This window comes from Triturus cristatus, chromosome 12, assembly GCF_964204655.1.
Source record: "Triturus cristatus chromosome 12, aTriCri1.1, whole genome shotgun sequence".
In the NCBI taxonomy this organism is placed as follows: Eukaryota; Metazoa; Chordata; class Amphibia; order Caudata; family Salamandridae; genus Triturus; species Triturus cristatus.
In genome coordinates this window covers 750,064,968-750,083,821 of record NC_140595.1, presented here as the reverse complement: position 1 = coordinate 750,083,821, position 18,854 = coordinate 750,064,968, and the positions used below count along the sequence as shown (strand labels likewise).

Sequence of the window (18,854 nt, the reverse complement as noted above, 5' to 3'; positions counted from 1 at the left end):
CCACTTGTTTTTTAACGTAAAATGCAGCCTTGCGTCTAAAATTTACTTTCCCCCGAAATTACTCTTCGTTATTATTGGTATTTCTGCTTAAAAAGTAGTGTGAAATTACCAATATTATTCTGCTTACTCTGGTGTAATTAAAATCACTCTCAGGTCTTGAGAAGCAGATGGAATTGCATGATTATACGCCGTGGCTGTTCTGCACTTTAGGTTAATGGTTCTCAAGACAAACCATCATTTTTACTTCCCCTTGCAAAAGCATCAGATGCATACATTTCCTTTAAACATCTTTATCTTTTGAAATTTAATGGCTTTTCTTACTAGCAAAATCCCTGTGGTTTGTCAGAGCTCAGCATATTTTTAAAAGCAGCCTGAACCTTCAATATTACATCAGGTAATAGTCCAAATCTTTAGGATGATTTCATCTTATTACCAGTGGTCCTTTTTCCAAGTAACTGTTCTCTTGTATTCAGATCTGGTCTGATTAATATAATGTAACATTTTGGGAAGAATATGCAAAACAGTAACCCAGCACTTGAACATATAATCGCAAATATCTCCACTGCCACCATGTATTTTCCCTGATTGCTTAGATAGCCAAGAATAAAATACATCCAAACACTAAGGAAGAGAAACATACTGAACGTGATCCACTTGGCTTCATTGAAGCTGTCAGGTAATGTCCGTGCAAGAAAAGCTACCAGGAAGCAGACACATGCCAATAACCCGATGTATCCCAACATGCACCAGAAGACAATCTCTGAACATTCATTGCACAGTAGGATGATTGTCCCAATCTTCAGTTTCATGTTCTTCTGAGGAAAAGGAGGGCAGAGCAGTAGCCAAGAGACACAGATGAGGACTTGCCCAAGTGTACAAAAACACACTGTAGCAAAGGGAACCTGAGGACCCAGCCACTTTCTCATGTTACTGTCAGGTTTTGTGGCTCTAAAAGCAATGACCACCATGATGGTTTTGGCCAACACGCAGGACACAGAGAAGACAAAAATAATACCAAAGGCTGATTGGCGGAGCAAGCAGATTATTGCACGAGGAACTCCAATGAAGAGAAGGCTAGAGAGGAAACCCAGAACAAGACCTGCCAAGAGAAAGTAAGTGAGCTCCCGGTTGTTGGCTTTCACAATTGGTGTTCCTCGATATTTGATAAAGACGCACAAAATTGCAGCTGTTAAAGTAGAGGATAAAGATGCAATGCTGGCCAGGATTACTCCCAAAGGTTCCTCGTAGGAAAGATATTCAATTGTCTTTGGGACACATTTACTTCTTCCGTCATTGGGCCACAGTTCTTCTGGACACTGCCAACAAGCACTGGAATCTAAAGGGGAGAAATAAAGAGTTGACATACAGTAGACATATATTTTGCAGACAAAACAAGCCTTACCATAACTTGTTGCATAATCACTTTTACCTCTCTCACAATCTTAACATTTACAAAAGCTCCACACGGATAGTTGATGGGAACTAATGTTTAAGCGGGTGTAGTGTCCTAGATTTGGCTCAGGGGAGATATTGTTATGACATCGGAAATGTGATCATGTAGTGTAGTTCCTATATTCCTGATAGGCTCTGCGCATTGGAATATATACACTATAGTTTTGACATAGGACTGAGGTCAGTATGTCTCTATCGAGTACATTAAACTTAATTACTTGTTTGTGCCAGCTAACTCAGATGGTCACTAGAAACTTCTCGAATATACAAGAAGGAATTAGTTTCTGACAACCGCATAAACATGATAATTTTGTTTCCCTTAGAATCGGAACAATCTCAGAATCGTGGAACCAATAGATAATAGTTTCACTCAGTCAATCGTGCATGCTTCGTTTCTACAGAGTTACACAGAAATGGGTAGATGGTCGTTTCAATAAAAAGGGTTTATTGAACAGTCTTATTTCTCGTGCAAGAGATATGAGCTGCTACAATCGTAAGACAGAATGCGAATTATAATACGTACAGCGTTAGCAGTAAGATGAAATAATACTGCAATAGCATGGTTTGTAGCTATGACAGATATTCATAAAAAATACATACATAAATAACACAGACTAAAATGTTAATACTCATCTGATGCTTCTAGCTAGTTCTACCCCAGTGTAGCTAACCTAAGTGTAGTACGAGGTAAGAAGTAGGTGCTGTTTGTCTATAGTCTAGTTTAGCTATAGTTGCCAAGATTTGCTAAAAGTCCCTCTAGGTTCTAGTCCTCTCCACACCTTAGAATGAGTGAGGTTGGAATTTCTTTCCCGAGTCTCAATCTTAGTGCGTCAGGCGGGGACTTGTCTTCTTTCCCAACTTGCCGTGGCTAGCCGCGTCGTGCAAGTAGGCAGCTGAACCGTGGTTTGCTATGGTAAGTGAAGGTATATTTATACCTTGAAGGTGTTTAGGAATGCCAGTATTGACGTAAAAGTCTGGCAGATGAACATCATGAATGAACCCCTAAGGAATAGATGTTCATGCATAATATATGAGTTCTTGGAAAAATCAATATCCAAGCAAGGGGAAGTCCTAAAGGCTTAAGGGTCTGGTTTTCCAAGAACTCGTTGTGACGTAGATGAACGGATGTAGGTGGCCATGTCTGTATGGTTAGCATGGATAATGCCTAAATAAGGATAGGATTCCTATGCCTAAATATGGGCAATGCGATTTGTGCCTATATAAGGACATAAATCGGGAAACCTATTTACGGTATCTAAATCGACACACAACAATCATAGCTGACTATCTGAGATCTGCATGTAGAATCATCAAGTGGGAGTTTTCCTTTTGTATCTAGGTCTCCTATTAATGATGGCATCTTTTTCTGCCTTTATAAAGGGCTTGAAGGCCCATGCTTGCAGGTTTAAATATACAATAAATATTGATTCACAACCTTTATGTTTCACAGCCTTATTATACATACTTGCATTTGAAGATCCACTGTTACTGGATATGCACCCACCAATTTCCCATAGAACAATTGGTAACCTAAGATGGCAAGTTAGGATGTAAGGTGTAGAGTCAATAGGTTTTTGTTATAATTCCCTTAAGTTACCTTATCTCCCTTATAACATGCAACCTCATTCCTGTGGTCACTCCCGCCCTTCCCTTTTCCACCTTTTTTTTCCACCTCTTGGAATGTTTCTACAGTTGAGCCAGAGGCTGCCTTAGAATGTTGACAAGGCAGCCTGACTGGCAGAGTTGGTAGTCGGTGAGCTTGCAGAGCGACGTGTTTGAGGTTCCAGAGTGGAGGCCGTAATAAAAGAGGAACTTGAACTTCACTTACCTGTTCCAGGCGCCTTTATAACACTGGCGACGACTGGTCTGCATAAGGGAGCAGGACGGCGCTCCTTCCCTTCTGCTTTTATCCTCAACGTCAGGCAAAATTTCGCTTCCTTAAAAGATCTCTTCACTGGTCCTCCGTTCCTTCCTTCAGCTTGGGGGTTGCTGATTGTGTCGCCTGCCAGCTGCCTTCTTCCAAGCAAGGCACAGTTTTGCACCACTTCACAGTCATCTTGGCACCTCTGCTGTTATTATCTCCACTGTGATCTGCTTTCATTCTCTTGATGGTGGCAGTTCCTTTGTTTACCTGCTCTTTCCCCTGCTGTGCCTGACTGACGCCGCCTTGGAGTGTCTTTCCCTCCTGCACCCTCTACACCTTTGGTTTAATCTCGCCTTGCTCTTTGAGGACCCGCCCTGCAGCTGGACTTCATTTTTTGGTGGCGCCGGCTTAGCGTGTGAGGAGTCTTGCATCCTTCACTTCATATGCTTTGAGGAAGCCTTCCAGCGTGTTTTGTCCCTGCTGCCTGCAGTCGTGCGAGCTGTGGGGGGAGCGCTGGGCAGCCCTAATCAGACCTGGGATAATCTCTTCATGGTGCTGGGCAGCCCTCATCGGACCGGTGTTAATCTCCTCATGCTGGTGTCACTGAGTCACGGACTGCCGGAAGCACTCAGCTTTCAATCATCATTTGCAGTTTCCGTGGATCATTCACTGTTCTCCACTGCCATCTACTGTCTAAAATTGGTATCACCGCTGACAAGCACAGCTGCTGCTTGTCGATAGTCGTGGGATCGTTTTCAATTATTTTATTAATTTAAAAGCTTTGCTGGTCTTTGCCAATGTATTGAACTCTCTCTGCTGGTGTAGGGTGCCTTAACACCTCTGGAATATAGTGTTCAGCGTCTCCTCTTCACAGCTGTGGGTGGGATCCTAATGAGCATTGCGTATCAATTCTTCCACTTACTTTTGCCTGCCAGCCTCATCCACGCTGACAGGCGCAGCTTTAACTACGATTGCAATTTTCATTTCATCTTCCTTGTTCTTCCAGTGCTGGATGTGCAGTCTACTTGAGTTTCTTCGCCAGTTCGCTGACTGGCACAGCTTCCATCTTGGCTCTTTATTTTTTTTATTTTGCTCAGCTGCCATTCTGTTATTCACTTTACCGGTGACGCGCACACCATTTTTGCATGTCTCAAGTTCATCAGTGACACGCTCTTTTCTTTCCACATATCTCTTCCATGTTTACGCCTTCTCACCTGTGTGCTACTTCCCCAACTGTGATGCACACACTCTTGGTTCTCCCTTATATTACCTTCTCCAGTGATACGCACACTTCATTATATCTTGCGTGTCATCCCCTGGGTTCCCCATCTACATATCTGCTACAACCTTTTGCGGTGACACGCACACCTGCCTTTTATGTACAAATTATTAGACATTGCATTGTACAATCATCTCTTTCAGTTTATTTAATTAGAACTTTCCAGTTTTCCCCTGCTGTACTATTTTGTCATCCCTAGGGTTCTCTCTCTGTGTTGGGTTCCCAAAATGGTGGCTGCTAACATGGCCCAGCCCCCACCTTTTCTAAATGAGTGCAGGGAACCCATCCTTTCCTGGAAAGAATGGGTCAAGATCTTTGAGTCTTACTTGATTGCCATTGGGGGGGAACAATTCAGCGCTTTAAGAAGACAACACATTCTCCTTCACAATCTGGGTACCCATGGGAGGAAAGTCTTTGATACTCTACCTTAACCAGATTTAGAAGAAGACGAAAATGTTTACGGATTATCTTTAATAAAATTGGAAATTCACTTTGGAGACAAAGTCAACATTGTGCTGGAATGCCACAAGTTCTTCTGTAGGGTCCAAGGAAAACATGAAAGCATCTCCAGCTACGTAGCGGTGCTGAGAGGCCTAAGTGAGCTATGCCAATTTGGATATCTTAACGACTCTCTTATTAGGGATCAGATGGTGAGGTGCACCAATAACAGTAGAATCCAAGAGAAATTGCTGCAAAAACAACCTAATTTACAAGAAGCAATGGAGTTGACCAAATCTATTAAACATACCGCCCTCTGCATGAAAGAGATTAGACCTAATCCTGTGCTACCCGAACACTCCCACTCAGTGCAGAGCCAGGTGTCAAAAATTGTTGAATCAGAGAATGCTGACACTATCGATGAAAACAGTATTTGCAAAATTAAAAATGCTAAAACCCCCGGCTCTACTCGTGACAACAACCCTAACAGACTTAAATGTTACAGGTGCGGTAGTAGCAACCACCTTGCCAACAATCCCAATTTCCAAGCCATATCAACTATCTGTAAGAAATGCAGTAAGAAAGGCCGTCAAGCTAGAGTTTGTCACAGTAAACAGGTCAGTGCGGCGGTCACTCCTGAGCATAAGATTCAATCAGTGAAGAAGATTGTCTTCCAAGTCCGCGACTCCAGCACCGTCAAATAAACTACCCACAATGCGAAGTAGGGTTGGATGGCAAGAAAATCAACATGTTTGCGGATTCCTGTTCCCCCTTCACCTTTGCGAACATTACTGACTTTAAGAATATGAACCTCTGTAAAGAAAGTGAATTAGCTAAACATGACATTTCTCCGAGTAGCTACACCAGAGAATCTATTCCTTTGAAGGGCATGGTCAACACCCACATTTCATTCAAAGACCGTGTCACCCTTGGAAAAGTCTACATTGTTGAGGAGGGTCCAATCTCCTGGGTTGGCAACACCAAAAGAATTAGGCATTAAACTGGACTCTAACAACCCAGAGCAAGTTCTCGCCATTGATTTTTCCACCCAGGGTAAAACCTTCTTCAAAGAGTCCCCTGAGGTTTTCACTTCTGATCTAGGACTCCTTAAAAATGTCCAACATAAAATAAAACTTAAACCCAATGTCAAACCCATCCCACACAAAACAAGGCCCATACCTCACCTTATGTGGGAACCCCTTAAAACTGAACTTACAAGACTACAATCCCTTGGTGTCATACAACCAATGGACTGTACCGCATGGGTGGCACCTGTGGTCATCGTCAAGAAAGCCCACGGGAATGACATTAGATTATGCATCGACCTCAGAGACCTCAATGATAACATCTTCATTGAAAGACACCCTCTTCCACGCATCCACAAGGTTTTAAGTACCATGGGGGAGGCCACCTGCTTTAGTGTTCTAGACCTTTCAAGCGCCTACCACCAGGTAAAATTACACCCCGACTCCAGAGAGTTAACAGCTTTCACTACTCCTCTGGGGTCATACATGTTCCTCAGAATGCTGTTTGGACTCGTTTCAGTGGCAGCGGAGTTTAAAAAAATAATGCAGCACATATTTGATGGGGTCCCCAAAACCATGTGCTTCCAAGAGGATGTCTTGATCTACGGAGCAACTCCTGATGAACATGACTCCTCTATCAGGACAGTCCTCGAGAGATTTAGGGAGGCAGGGCTTACTCTTAAAGAGGAAACATGCCAAATCGGGGTGGGAACTGTTGAGTACCATGGGCACACCATAACTAGGGACGGATTTAAACCTAAATTAAGCCTCCATGATGCTGTTGAAAAAGCTAATGCACCCACCACCAAGCAAGAACTATTATCCTTCCTGGGTCTTGCAGAATACATGGCCAAATATGTTAAGAACTTTTCTCTAACAATCTTAGGGAGCTCACCAAAAACCATCCTTCCTTCAAATGGCTTGAGGTGCACCAAGCAGCCTTTGACAACATTAAAAGAAGCATTTTAAATGCCCCTCACTTATGCACTTTCGACCCTTCCAGGAAAACTATTCTAACCTCCGATGCCAGCAATAAAGGCCAAGGAGCAACCCTCTCTCAAGTCATCGGTGGGAGAGAACGCATTGTTGCTTTCGCTTCCCACACCCTTAACAACTCAGAAAGGAACTATTCCGTCGTAGAGAGGGAAGCCCTGGCCAGTTTTTGGGTGATTCAATATTTTAAATTCTACCTGTGGGGGATAAACCTCACAGTTCTTACCGATCACAGGCCCCTCATTTACATGTTCAGTTCTAAAGGCTCAGCTACCAGTGCACCCAGGGTAGCTAGATGGGTGTTAGGCCTTGAAAGCTTCGTTTTTTAAACTGGTGTATGTCGCGGGCGACCTCAATACTGCGGCTGACTTCCTTTCGAGGGCACCATTAGAGATATCTGAAAACTTTGAAACATCTGAGATTCCCATCTTACAGGTCCACTCCTCCACAGTAAAGCAAGATGAATGGATTGAGATCATGACCCAAGATGCCACACTGTCCTGTCTTAAAGAGTATACCCTTCATGGATGGCCTGCTTCACTTAAAAGTGTCAGTCAAGACCTAGACAAATACTGGGAAAAAAGACATGAGATTAACTTGATTACATATGGAGAAACAACAAGATCATCCCTCCGAAAGGTCTGAAGGACAAAATAATAGACTTGTTTCATGAAGGCCACCTAGGGAGAAGCCTTACGAAAAATAGATTCAGAGAGCTCTATTGGTTCCCCAACACGGACTCTATTGTCGAGACCAAAGTCAAGAACTGTACCATATGCGCCAATAGCGACAAAACTAAATGCACCCAAATGGCACCTCTTTCCGCAGTTTCCATTTCGGACAAACCATGGGAGAAATTAGCTCTGGACATAATCAGCCTGATCAATAGGGGGCATATGTATCAACATCACCATTTGCGATTCTCAAATAGCGATTTTTAAGGAATCGCTATTTGAGAATTGCAAAACGGGATGTATGTAAAAAATTGCAAACTTTTTGCGATTTCTTAAAATTCCTTAATTGCGATTAGCAAATTGCGAAATCGCAATTAAGGAATACCTTCCTATTCATTTCTATGGGCCAGGAGACCCATAGGAATGAATGGGAAGTAATTCTCAAATAGCGAATCGCAATTTGCTAATCGCTATTTGAGAATAATTTCAAAGGTGCAAGGGTGTCAAGATGACACCCTGATACACCCCTGAAATTAGCATGTGTGGTCATATGGCGCACACACATGCCCTAAGGGCATGTATGTGCGTCACGTGGCACTTTGTAAAATTACACAACATGCATTTTTAAAAGAAATCGCAAATTAACACCAACTAGTAGTTGGTGGTAATTTGCGATTTCTTAAGGATTAATCGCAATCCTTTGGTGAGTGTTACATTTCATTTAAGAAATCGCAATTTGCCATTTCTTAAATGCCTACGCAAACTTAAGAAATCGCTAAATTATCGATTCCTTAAATTTGCGTTGGGATGTGGCTCATACATCCCGTTTTGCGAATTTTTAATCGCAAACGCTGTATTTTGCGAATCGCAGCGTTTGCGACTAAAAATGTGCTTGATACATATGCCCCTAGGAGAGGTATCACTAAAAGATTAGCATTTGTCCTGACGGATTTTTACTCTCACTGGGTAGTCATTAAAATGGTACACCAAACTACTACACAATCCCTGATCAACTTCCTGCGAGATACCTCCGTCACCGAAGGCATTCCGGCCACCCTCGTCACGGACAATGGTGTCCAATTCATCTCGTCTGCCATGTCCAACTTCCTGACCAGCTTAGCCATAACCCACCTTAAAACAGCTCTGTACTGTCCGCGAGCTAACGGCTTGGTCGAGAGAGTAAACAGGATGGTAAAAGAGAACATACAGCTAGCTTGCATCAACAACCTACCTGTCGAACGCTCTATTCAAGATATGCTCTAGGTTTATCATACCACCCCCAACCTGGTTACTGGAATTTCCCTATTCTCATCGCTCAGGAGAAGAAAACCTAGTACAAAGTTCTTCCCTAACTTGATTGGGGGTGGAGAGGTAACAGCACATTCCTTTGACAAAGCCAAACCCAAAATAGCTTCCCATCAAGCCAACTACAAAGACCGATATGATCAAAAGCATGGATTTTAGAACTGAGAATGGTCAGTAGGCGACTGGGTTGCTGTGAAAAAACCCACACTCGCAGGGGATCATGAATCTAAGTTCTATGAACCCAGGAGAATAGTGGAAATCAAAAACAACACTGTAGTCCTTAAGAATGGGCAAAACTGGAGCATGGACCGGTTGGCTAAATGCTCATACTTAGAGCACACCAATCAAGGTGATACACTGTCACCGCGGGGCCCTGAAGTTCCGGTCATGCCTCCCAGGAGCAGTGCCAGAAGACCTACTGTTTCACCCGAATGGCATAAAGACTTCATTATGTAATAACTTTATAACCTTTTTTACATTGTTTTATGGGGGGAAGATGTGTTATAATTCCCTTAAGTTACCTTTTCTCCCTTATAACATGCCACCTCATTCCTATGGTCTCTCCCGCCTTCTCCTTCCCCCCCCCTCCCATTTCCACCTCTTGGAATGTTCCTACAGTTGAGCCAGAGGCTGCCTTAGAATGTTGAGAAGGCAGCCTGACTGGCAGAGTTGGTAGTCGCTGAGCTTGCAGTGTGACGTGTTTGAGGTTCCAGAGTGGAGGCCGTCATAAAAGAGTAACTTGAACTTCACTTACCTGTTCCAGGCGTCTTTTTAACAAATTTGCTCTTAAAGTTTAATTGTTGCATATCAGATGCCTTTAAAATACGGCTGACCTTCAACAGTAATGAGAAACTGAACCCCCATGTCCAGGTACTGATGTTTTTCAGGATAAGGTCAGTTTTGAACATTGGCACACAAATAAGGGTATGTCTGTGTTTCTGAGGAAGTGCTGTGATTGATGTTAGACACGGAGGTCTCTGTGCATTTCATACAGTGCAAGACTCTGCACATTCTGTGTTACTCTACTTTTGAAGAACCTCTAGGTACAGGAGGGCCAGCAAGAATCAGGAGGTTGTCACAGTCGCTCCTATAATTGCTTCTTGGTCTTAAAGAGGCTAGAGGTGTAATGGATGCCATTATTACTCTGATGAAACCGCACTGGGGAGAGGGTAGAGGTGACTCACTACAAACAGTGTCTATACCTATCCAAGTATGTCAAAACTACCCAGGGCTTCCAGTTTGTCATGGGTCTGAACCTTACAAACTGATGGTTTCCCTATAAGTTTTTTCACCCTTTCAAAGGGTCTGTGACACACATTTCAACAAATCTTCATTACATATTTATGTAAGTTTCAGGCAGAATTACATTAAGGGAAGTGAGGGTCATCTGGCTGGATACCACCTACTTTGAGGGATGCCATCAAAGACTGTACAAAGTGTTTTTGTTGCTCCTAACCACATTGAAGGTTATATCTCTGCTATCATTTTTGATGAATGCTCAATGTGTTGGCTACAGCTGTAAAGTCAGTCATTTTCACCTCCCCTTTTCCACTATGGTTGTACCCTAATGCCTATATGTGTTGATAACAAAAGCAGAAACTTGAAATCAGCCCTCTGACGCTACCACCAGTAAATCAAAGACATCAGTCACTCATACCTGACAAATCAAATCATGAAAAACACCTACAATGCCAAAGAAATCGTCACTATTGTAAACGACTTCACCTTCCCAGCTGCCAGCGCTACTACCATCACCCCCTCCCAACTCCTCTTCAACCAGCTATTCCAAATCTTTCACAATAAAATCAGCAATATATACATCAACTTAACCAGCTAACCAGACCCTTTCTCCCTCACTACCCTGTATTTGGACAAGACTACCCCCCAGAAACCCCATTAACATGCAGGCTGGTGACAGCAGCAGCAGAAACAACCTCAAACATTTGATCTGTCGAATATAGAGACTCCTTGGACCTCTGCCCTCACTTCATTTGTGACAGAGGCCCTACCTCAATCTGCACAATGCAATGCTTCCATTATATGGACTCAGAAGCAACTATATTCGGTCTAGTAGCACATAAAACTATAAAACCATAAATCCACATAAATAAGTACAAATCACAATAAAGTCATACAGCAGGCACATTTCAATTAAAAGACAACAAAAGACCATTGAAAACATGTGATCATAAGATATAAGAGACCCATGCAGACTCAAACAAATAAAAGAAAGTGCATCAATTAATACGTAATCAGCGTCACCCTCTACTTTATCATACATTGACCCGAATTGGCTGTTAGAAAACAATTTTCACGGAAAGAAAGTCTGTTAATAATTAAAAGCTGCTTTACGGTATTGAATTTTTGCTTCTTTTAAAGAAGGTGGCAAATGGCGCTTTCTTAGCAAGTAATACAATTGAAAAAAAAAAAGTTAATCCTGCTTTGTGCTGAACTATCGTCACAGGGACAGACAGGTAGGCAATGGGAATAAGAGCCATGTCCCCAGAGGCTGGTGATTCTGGGGACAGATAATAACCTTTTAATAAAACCATTTCAGTTGCTTCTAGGCTCCACTGCTCATTTGTGCCCCATGAAGGGTCCTATAGGTGGCGATGGCACAGCATTTGGCTCTGTAAATGGCCAAGAGTTCTTTGATTGGCTCATGGCACAATCAGGCCTTTGGGGAGCCCCATCCTTAGTCAGTGTCAAAGGCATACCTAGGTATGAGAACAAATGCACAGAGCTGATCTTGGAGCTATTGACTTCAAAAGTAGTGCTATCTTTTTTCTTAGCACCAAAGATCGTAACATGCATCTTGGATGGATTGACCCTCAGATCCAAACTGGTCATAAACAGACAAAAACGGTCTAGCAAACATTGTAAGCCGATTGCTGTCCTAGCCATTACGGCAGCATCGTCGGCATGAATTAGCGTGAGAACATTGCGGTCACCTATGCAGTAGCCATCAGCCCTAAGTTCTAGCAGATTCAAAACACAGCCCTGAAGTACACCTTTCAACAGGTTAAAGGTTAAAGTAGTCTCACCACCTGGACTACATCTCACACTAGCTGTGACCTTATTGTGAAGCTCTCTGAGGAAACTGTGTAAACAGGTATAAATTGAGAGACTGCTCCACAGTGCCTAGGCCAGGGCGGAAGTCAAATTTGACCTCTGAAAACACGTTATGTTCATCACTGCAAGTTTGGAGGTGATCCAGTAAAATGTATCCCATACCCTTGGCAGCAGAATTTATTAAAGATATGGGGCGATAGCTTTGCAGATCGCCTTTCAAGCCCTTTTTGAATATTGGAACAATAATGGCATTAGACCAACTTTTGGAGGACCCAGTCAGTAAGGCAACATTTATGACATTAGTCAAAAGGGGGGCCCAAAGTGAGGTGTTAGTTCTAAATATGTCTGAAGGAATCCCATCTTGGCCTAGGGGGTGCTTGGCCGGGCGAATAGCTATTGCCAGGACAATCTCACTCAATTCTATCTCAGAAAAAGCAGAGGGTAGCACCAGAATCTGAGAATGTGCATAGAAGCATGAGGGCGGCCCAGCTAGATGGTTAATAGAAAGGTCTAAAGTTATAATGGCAGTGCCTTCATAGAGCTTTGTAAAGTGAGACCCCAAAAGGTCAGGGGGGATCACAGTGGCAATGCCAGGGTTATTGATTTTCTCAAAGTAGATGCAATTAACTTCTGCCTGAAATTCCTTCATATCCCTTAGCTTGCTGGCTCGGAATAAGGAGGAGAAGGCTTCTTCCCTAATGGCGAGCCACCTAGCTCTGAGGGTACACTTGAAAATGGATCTGGCACTCCTGACTGATTCCTGATCTTGTGGTGTCTTCTTTAGGGAGCCAAGGAGCTAGTTGTGTGGCTTGATGGAGTCAAGATCAAATTGTTTAGTGGGACCAGAGGCAGTTCGTTGGCTGTGCTGTAAATTCTATCAAAGCCCTCCGGAAGCTTCAAGCCACTATCCTGTTTCCAATCATCAGCTAGGCGTTTTAAAAAGTGAGGAAGTCACAAGCTGAGTAGGAAAGGTGGTTTTATCAATCTTGGTCCAGCTCTTGATCACCCTGCGATTCTTAGAGAATGATAAGGGGAGGGGAAAATTCACGACAGCTTTGGCGGCAAAGAGCGAGGCAAGCAATGAAAGGGCCAATAATCTGTGGCCGCTCAGTGGGGAATCAGCAAGGCTATAATTCAGCATCCATTCCCTCAGCGATTGTGAAAAAAGATTAAAATCTTTGTGACTCAGGGTGCCCTACCTGACATAAGTGGGTGCAATGAGTTTGGCCAGCAATATGTTAAACGCGTAAAGTTCTGTGAGCAAAGTGTGTAAAAGTGTCCCCAGAGCCGTTCACCAGGCGGAAAACACTGGCAGCAGGGAGATGACATTGTCTCATATTAAAGTTCCCCAGTAATATCACAGCACACTGCCCTTGAATATTTCCTAAAGCAATTTTCAATATCCTTTGACAATGACCCTACAAAATCGATGTTAGAGGTGTTGTCAATAAGAGACAAGTTGATTGATAAAATTTTGAGCAGAGAAGACTGGAAACCAAGGTCTAAACAGGAGCCTCGGTGAGCATTGCATCTGAGGGCCCAGATAAGTGTCCAGCTGGGAGGTCAGGGCATTGGCATTTGGACTTAGCCTCTCTAATAGCCCTTTTCTTTTTTTCCTGCAGACTTCTGGGCTTCCCTATATTAGGACATCTGGAGGGTAAAGAGTCCTTCCTGGGTTGGCCTCCAGGCTCTGTGGCCTGAGAGTCATCCAAAATACCTGCACCCAGGAGGGAAATCGTCAGGGTGTCATAGGGCAAAGCACGAGCAGGTGAGCCAGGTGAATCAGTGTCTGTACCAGGGCTGGATGCAATCATGATACACGTATTGTTAGACTTATGAGGGGCACATGGTTGGTCACACGCCTCCTCCAGCAGAGATGTCAGGGACAGGTGGCACTCTGCAAGATCAGTCTCTCTATTCAAAATCCCCACGGCCCACTGCAAGAAGCTGTGATGTGTAGTGCCTGCTGTTTCCGGCTGAGGGAAGACCTGGCTGGGCAGATCAGGCTGGACTGTTCCCATGAGGCACAGGCTCAAGACTGATTTGCATATAGCTGGGCCTGAACTGAGGTGGCAAATTGAGCTAAAGAACGATGATGGATTCAACCCAGATCTGTGACTGGGGGTGAATGTCTGAAAAGTGTCAGTGCTCCATCCATCATCTCCTTGTGTTTGCTTTGTTCACCTTAAGTTGGCAGGGTATGCCCAGACGTATGTCCTTTGCTCACTTTGCCACTGGATTCAAGCTAGCCTGGCTGATGAGGGGTGCTACCCCAAAATCGGTCCCAGAATGCTTGTTTCCGGTTCAGGGAAGACCTGGCTTAGCAGTTCAGGCTGGACTGTTCCCATGAGGCAGTGGGTCAAGACTGATTTGCATATAGCAGGGTCTGAACTGAGGTGGAGAAGTGAGCTAAAGAACGATGATGGATTCAACCCAGGTCTGTGACTGAGGGTGAGTGTCTGAAAAGTTTCAGTGCTCCGTCCATCATCTCCATGTGTTTGCTTTGTTCGCTGTAAGTTGGCAGGGTATGCCCAGACGTATGTCCTTTGCTCACTTTGCCACTGGATTCAAGCGAGCCTGGCTGATGAGGGGTGCTACCCCAAAATCAGTCCCAGAATGCTTGTTTCCGGTTCAGGGAAGACCTGACTTGGTAGTTTGGGCTGGACTGTTCCCATGAGGCACAGGGTCAAGACTGATTTGCATATAGCTGGGTCTGAACTGAGGTGGGGAAGTGAGCTAAAGAACGATGATGGATTCAACCCAGATCTGTGACTGGGGGTGAGTGTCTGAAAAGTTTCAGTGCTCCGTCCATCATCTCCTTGTGTTTGCTATGTAGCTTGCACTCCCCATCTCCACCTGCTGCTGTCTGTTACTCAAAAACAAGCTCTCCAGTTCCGCAGGATGGAACGTTTGTTGGACTTCAGGAAAGCTATCAAAACTTTTCTCTTTCCCTCTGCCTAGTCACTTTTTATCCTCTTATTTGTTCTATGCGCATTCCTGTTCTGGTTCATAGCTCCGATCTTCTGAGGCTGGCAGTGTCGGGACGCATCTTTGCTGAGGCAGCTGCGCGCTATATAAATTCAGATAACAATAACAATAACAATATCAAACCTGGTTTCTAAACCATATCAAAAGCAGCAGATAGAGCCAATAGAATTAGTGCCGCTTTTCCACCTTTGTCGACTGCCATCCTTACTTCCTCTGAGGCCACTACCAAGGCTGATTCAGTGCAATGATTTGCTCTTAAGCGGTACTCTGAGGAATCCAGCAGCAAGTTAGCATTTAAAAAGGCTAGCATCACCTCGTTCATTGCTTTCTCCAATATTTTTGCAGGGAAAGGTAGGCAAGATATGGGTCCTTTTTGGATCCAGAGTGGGTTTTTTCATCAATGGTGGGATAGACGCCTTTTCCATATATTTGGAAAGTGCCCTGTACTCAATATTTCATTTAATAGTTCCATAAGCGCATCGGCCACTACACTGGCTACCTGATTAATATCCTGTGGTGGGCAGGGATCCGAAGGCGCCCCTGATTTAATAAGGTTGATAAAACTGATTATTCTATCCTAAGTAGAAATTTGTTTCTTCCTTCTTTCTCCAATCCACTCTGTTTATTCTTTCTCTCTTTACTCTCCTTTATGCACCCATTTGCTTATTTTCTCCTTTTTTCTCTCTTCCCTTTCTTTTCGTTATTTATTTATCACTCTTTCTTGCTTCCTCTCTTTGTTTCATTCTTTCTCTTAACTGTGTCGCCCTCTTTCTCTTTTTCTTTATGACTTCCTTTCTTGCTGCCTTTTTTTTCTTTTCTCTTATTCTCCTATCTTGTTTTTTTAATTAGTCCCTCCTTTAATATATATTTCTACTTTCTTTTTTTTTCTGTATCGTTCTTACTTTTTCTTTCTTGTTCTTACTTGTTCCCTCTTTTGCTTGAATATTCTATCTTTTCCTTTTCCTCATCTTTTGTTCTTTGCATTTTGTTTTTCACTGTTCCTCTTTCTTTGCTCCATTTTATTTTTTCTATTTCTTTTTCTGCTTTATTTGGTTTCTTTCCTCCTTTCTTCCTTTTTCATTTCTACTGCTTTCTGCATTATCATGTCTTCTCCATTTTTTGTAGACTTTTTTCTTTGCTCTTTTGTAGCTTTCTTTTCCTTGTTTTCTACTTTCTGCTACTTTCTTTTCTTTCTTTTTTCTTTAACTTTCTACATTTACTTCTTTCCTTTTTCACTTATTTAGTATTTTTTATTTTTTCCATCTTTCATTTCCTTTTTTCTTTCTTTCCATTTCTTTGTTACTTCCTTTTAACTCCTATTTTCCTTTCTTTATCTATTTCTTTCCTTTCTTTAATTTTGTAACCCTTCTCTCTTTTCATTCCTTACTTTCTTTCTCTTCCTTTCTTCCCTCCTCATTCTTTCTCTTCCTCTCTATCGCTTTTTCTTATTTCTATCGTTTTTATCTCTTGTTCTTTTTTCTTTTTCTTTCTCTTTATTTGTCTTCATCCCGTCTTCATTACTTTCTCTCTTCCTCCCCTTCCTCCTTTCCTTCTTTTCTTTCAGCATGCTTATCTTACTAGAAAAATCTTTGCATGCATTAGTTTATGTGCAGTGACTGCCTAGCAGGCATACGCTGAGAGGAAACTGCCGTTATATGTTTACTTGTAGACAGCTTTGAAGTCTGCATGTGCACTAAGAGATTGATTGTAGCTAATTGTTTATTTGTGGACATCATTCAATGTACTATCAGACAATTGGCCAGACATAAAAGGTGTTTCTGCATCTGCCACTGAAACTTAGAGTGTGGTCATGTTATTAATTGGTTAGCAGTTGGACCACAAGCCCTAAGGAGACACTCACCTCAAAGAGTTAATTCAGAAGCAAGAGGAAATGACAAAACCTCTCATTTGGAACCTAACATGTAACCTTTTGGGATACAGCTCTAGTGACAATGTGTTTGCACACAGGAGTAGGACTGGGGTACTCAGGTGGTTGTGTGTAAGTTATCTGGCTCTTGTTTGCTACTTTCTAATCCCTGTATTGAGCTCTAGATCAGGAACGTTTTCAGTGACCAGAACTAGGTCTCACTCGCTGGAGACACCTGGTCTGGAATAATAATGGGCTGCATACATGCTCAGGCAGCATTACACAAGTTTGCAGTTTAAATGCTAAGTAAATCAATGCAATGCTGTGTGCAGCTATGATCATCGGTAGAGCGCCACTAATTCTTCTAGATCCCTCCGCCGCCTTTGATACGGTCCACCATGCACTACTCATTAAGCGTCTGCATGCCTTAGGCTTTAGGAACTCTGCACTAACACTGCTGAGGTCATTTCTGGCAGACAGAATACAGTGGGTGGAGATGGGAGACACAAAGTCCAGCCCCTTCTCACTCCCCTGTGGGGTGCCGCAGGGCTCAGCGCTTAGTCCCACTCTTTTTAACGTGCATGTTACCCCCTGGTAAAGCTCATCCACAGTTTCGGTCTCGCCATACTGTCCTATGCAGATGATACACAGATACTGGTATCCATCTCATCACAGGCTGAGAAAGATGCAAGCAATTTTTGCAGATGTATGGCAGCAGTCACGAGTTGGATGTGGAGCAAATGCCTCAAGCTAAACTCGGACAAAACTGAGGTATTGCTATTTGGGAAAGAGACCTCCTTTTGGAATGCATCCTGGTGGCCATTCAAGCTGGGCAACCTTCCAAGCCTGTGCAGAAGGCAAGAAACCTGGGAGTCATTTTTGACACCAAATTGTGTTTCTCTGCTTAAATTAAGGCGGTAACCTCAGGCAGCTTTTTCATGCTGCGGGTTCTCCAAAAAATCCTCCCGTTCATTCCATTTGATTTACAGAAGACTGTAATGATGGCTCTCATCACATCCAAAATGGATTACTGTAATGCTCTTATCTAGGCACCTCCAAATTCCTGATAAAACAATTGCAGTCCCTACAGAATGCTGTAGCAAGAACACTTCTGAAAATTCCCAAGTTCAAACCAGTTTCTCATCTATTGCATGGTCTTCACTGGTTGCCAGTGGAGAAGAGGATCTCTTTTAAAGCGTTGTGCCTAATGCATAAAGCCCTTCACAAGACAGGCCCCTCTTACTTCCAAGTACGGTTCTCGTGGTACACGCCGAGCAGAAATCTTAGATCTAGCTCTGCGTTTATGGTCCCAAGAATTAAAAGAGTAAACTGGGGCGGCAGATTGCTGGCCTATAAGGAGGGAAAGTTATGGAACTCCCTTCCCCTTGCTCTCCATTCACAACTATCACTGCGGCTAATCAGAAAGCAGCTAAAGACCTTGCTGTTTCTACTTTAATTAGCCGAGTCACCAAGGTTTCCCGCACCTCGCTGTCCCCTCTTTTCGGCTTTTGATCTGCTCACCACCTAGACACCCCCAGGTAATGCTCCCTCTATAAAATGATTTCATTCATTCATCTTTCACAGTGTGAGCACCCATGCCATACATTGGTAACTAACCATGATGGTTTCATAGTTTATAAATATAGGATGGATAAACACAACTATGGTTTAACGAATGGTTTAATAATTATATTTCATCTCTCACTCTGTATCTTGATTTTTCCTAGAAAATTCACACTGCACAAAGGGCAAAGTATGGAATGAATTCAAATTAGGCCTGGGAGAAATGTAACTTACACTAGCACAACTTGCTCAATTTTGGGATGCATTATGCTTGTTATGTGAAGTTCTCCAAATTATGCCATTGAGCCACTTTGCATAATTTCGTTCTATTTCC

At 43.1% G+C, this 18,854-nt stretch overlaps 1 protein-coding gene across 1 annotated transcript in view; it reads right to left on the bottom strand.

Moving 5' to 3' along the window:
• Positions 1-410: 410 nt before the first annotated feature.
• LOC146782688 (extracellular calcium-sensing receptor-like) overlaps positions 411-18,854 on the bottom strand; it is a 168,468-nt gene continuing 150,024 nt past the window's right edge. Inside the window, exon 5 of the mRNA XM_085637182.1 lies at positions 411-1,336. Within this exon, the coding sequence (XP_085493308.1) occupies positions 411-1,336 (926 nt within the window). The remainder of the gene's footprint in view (positions 1,337-18,854) is intronic.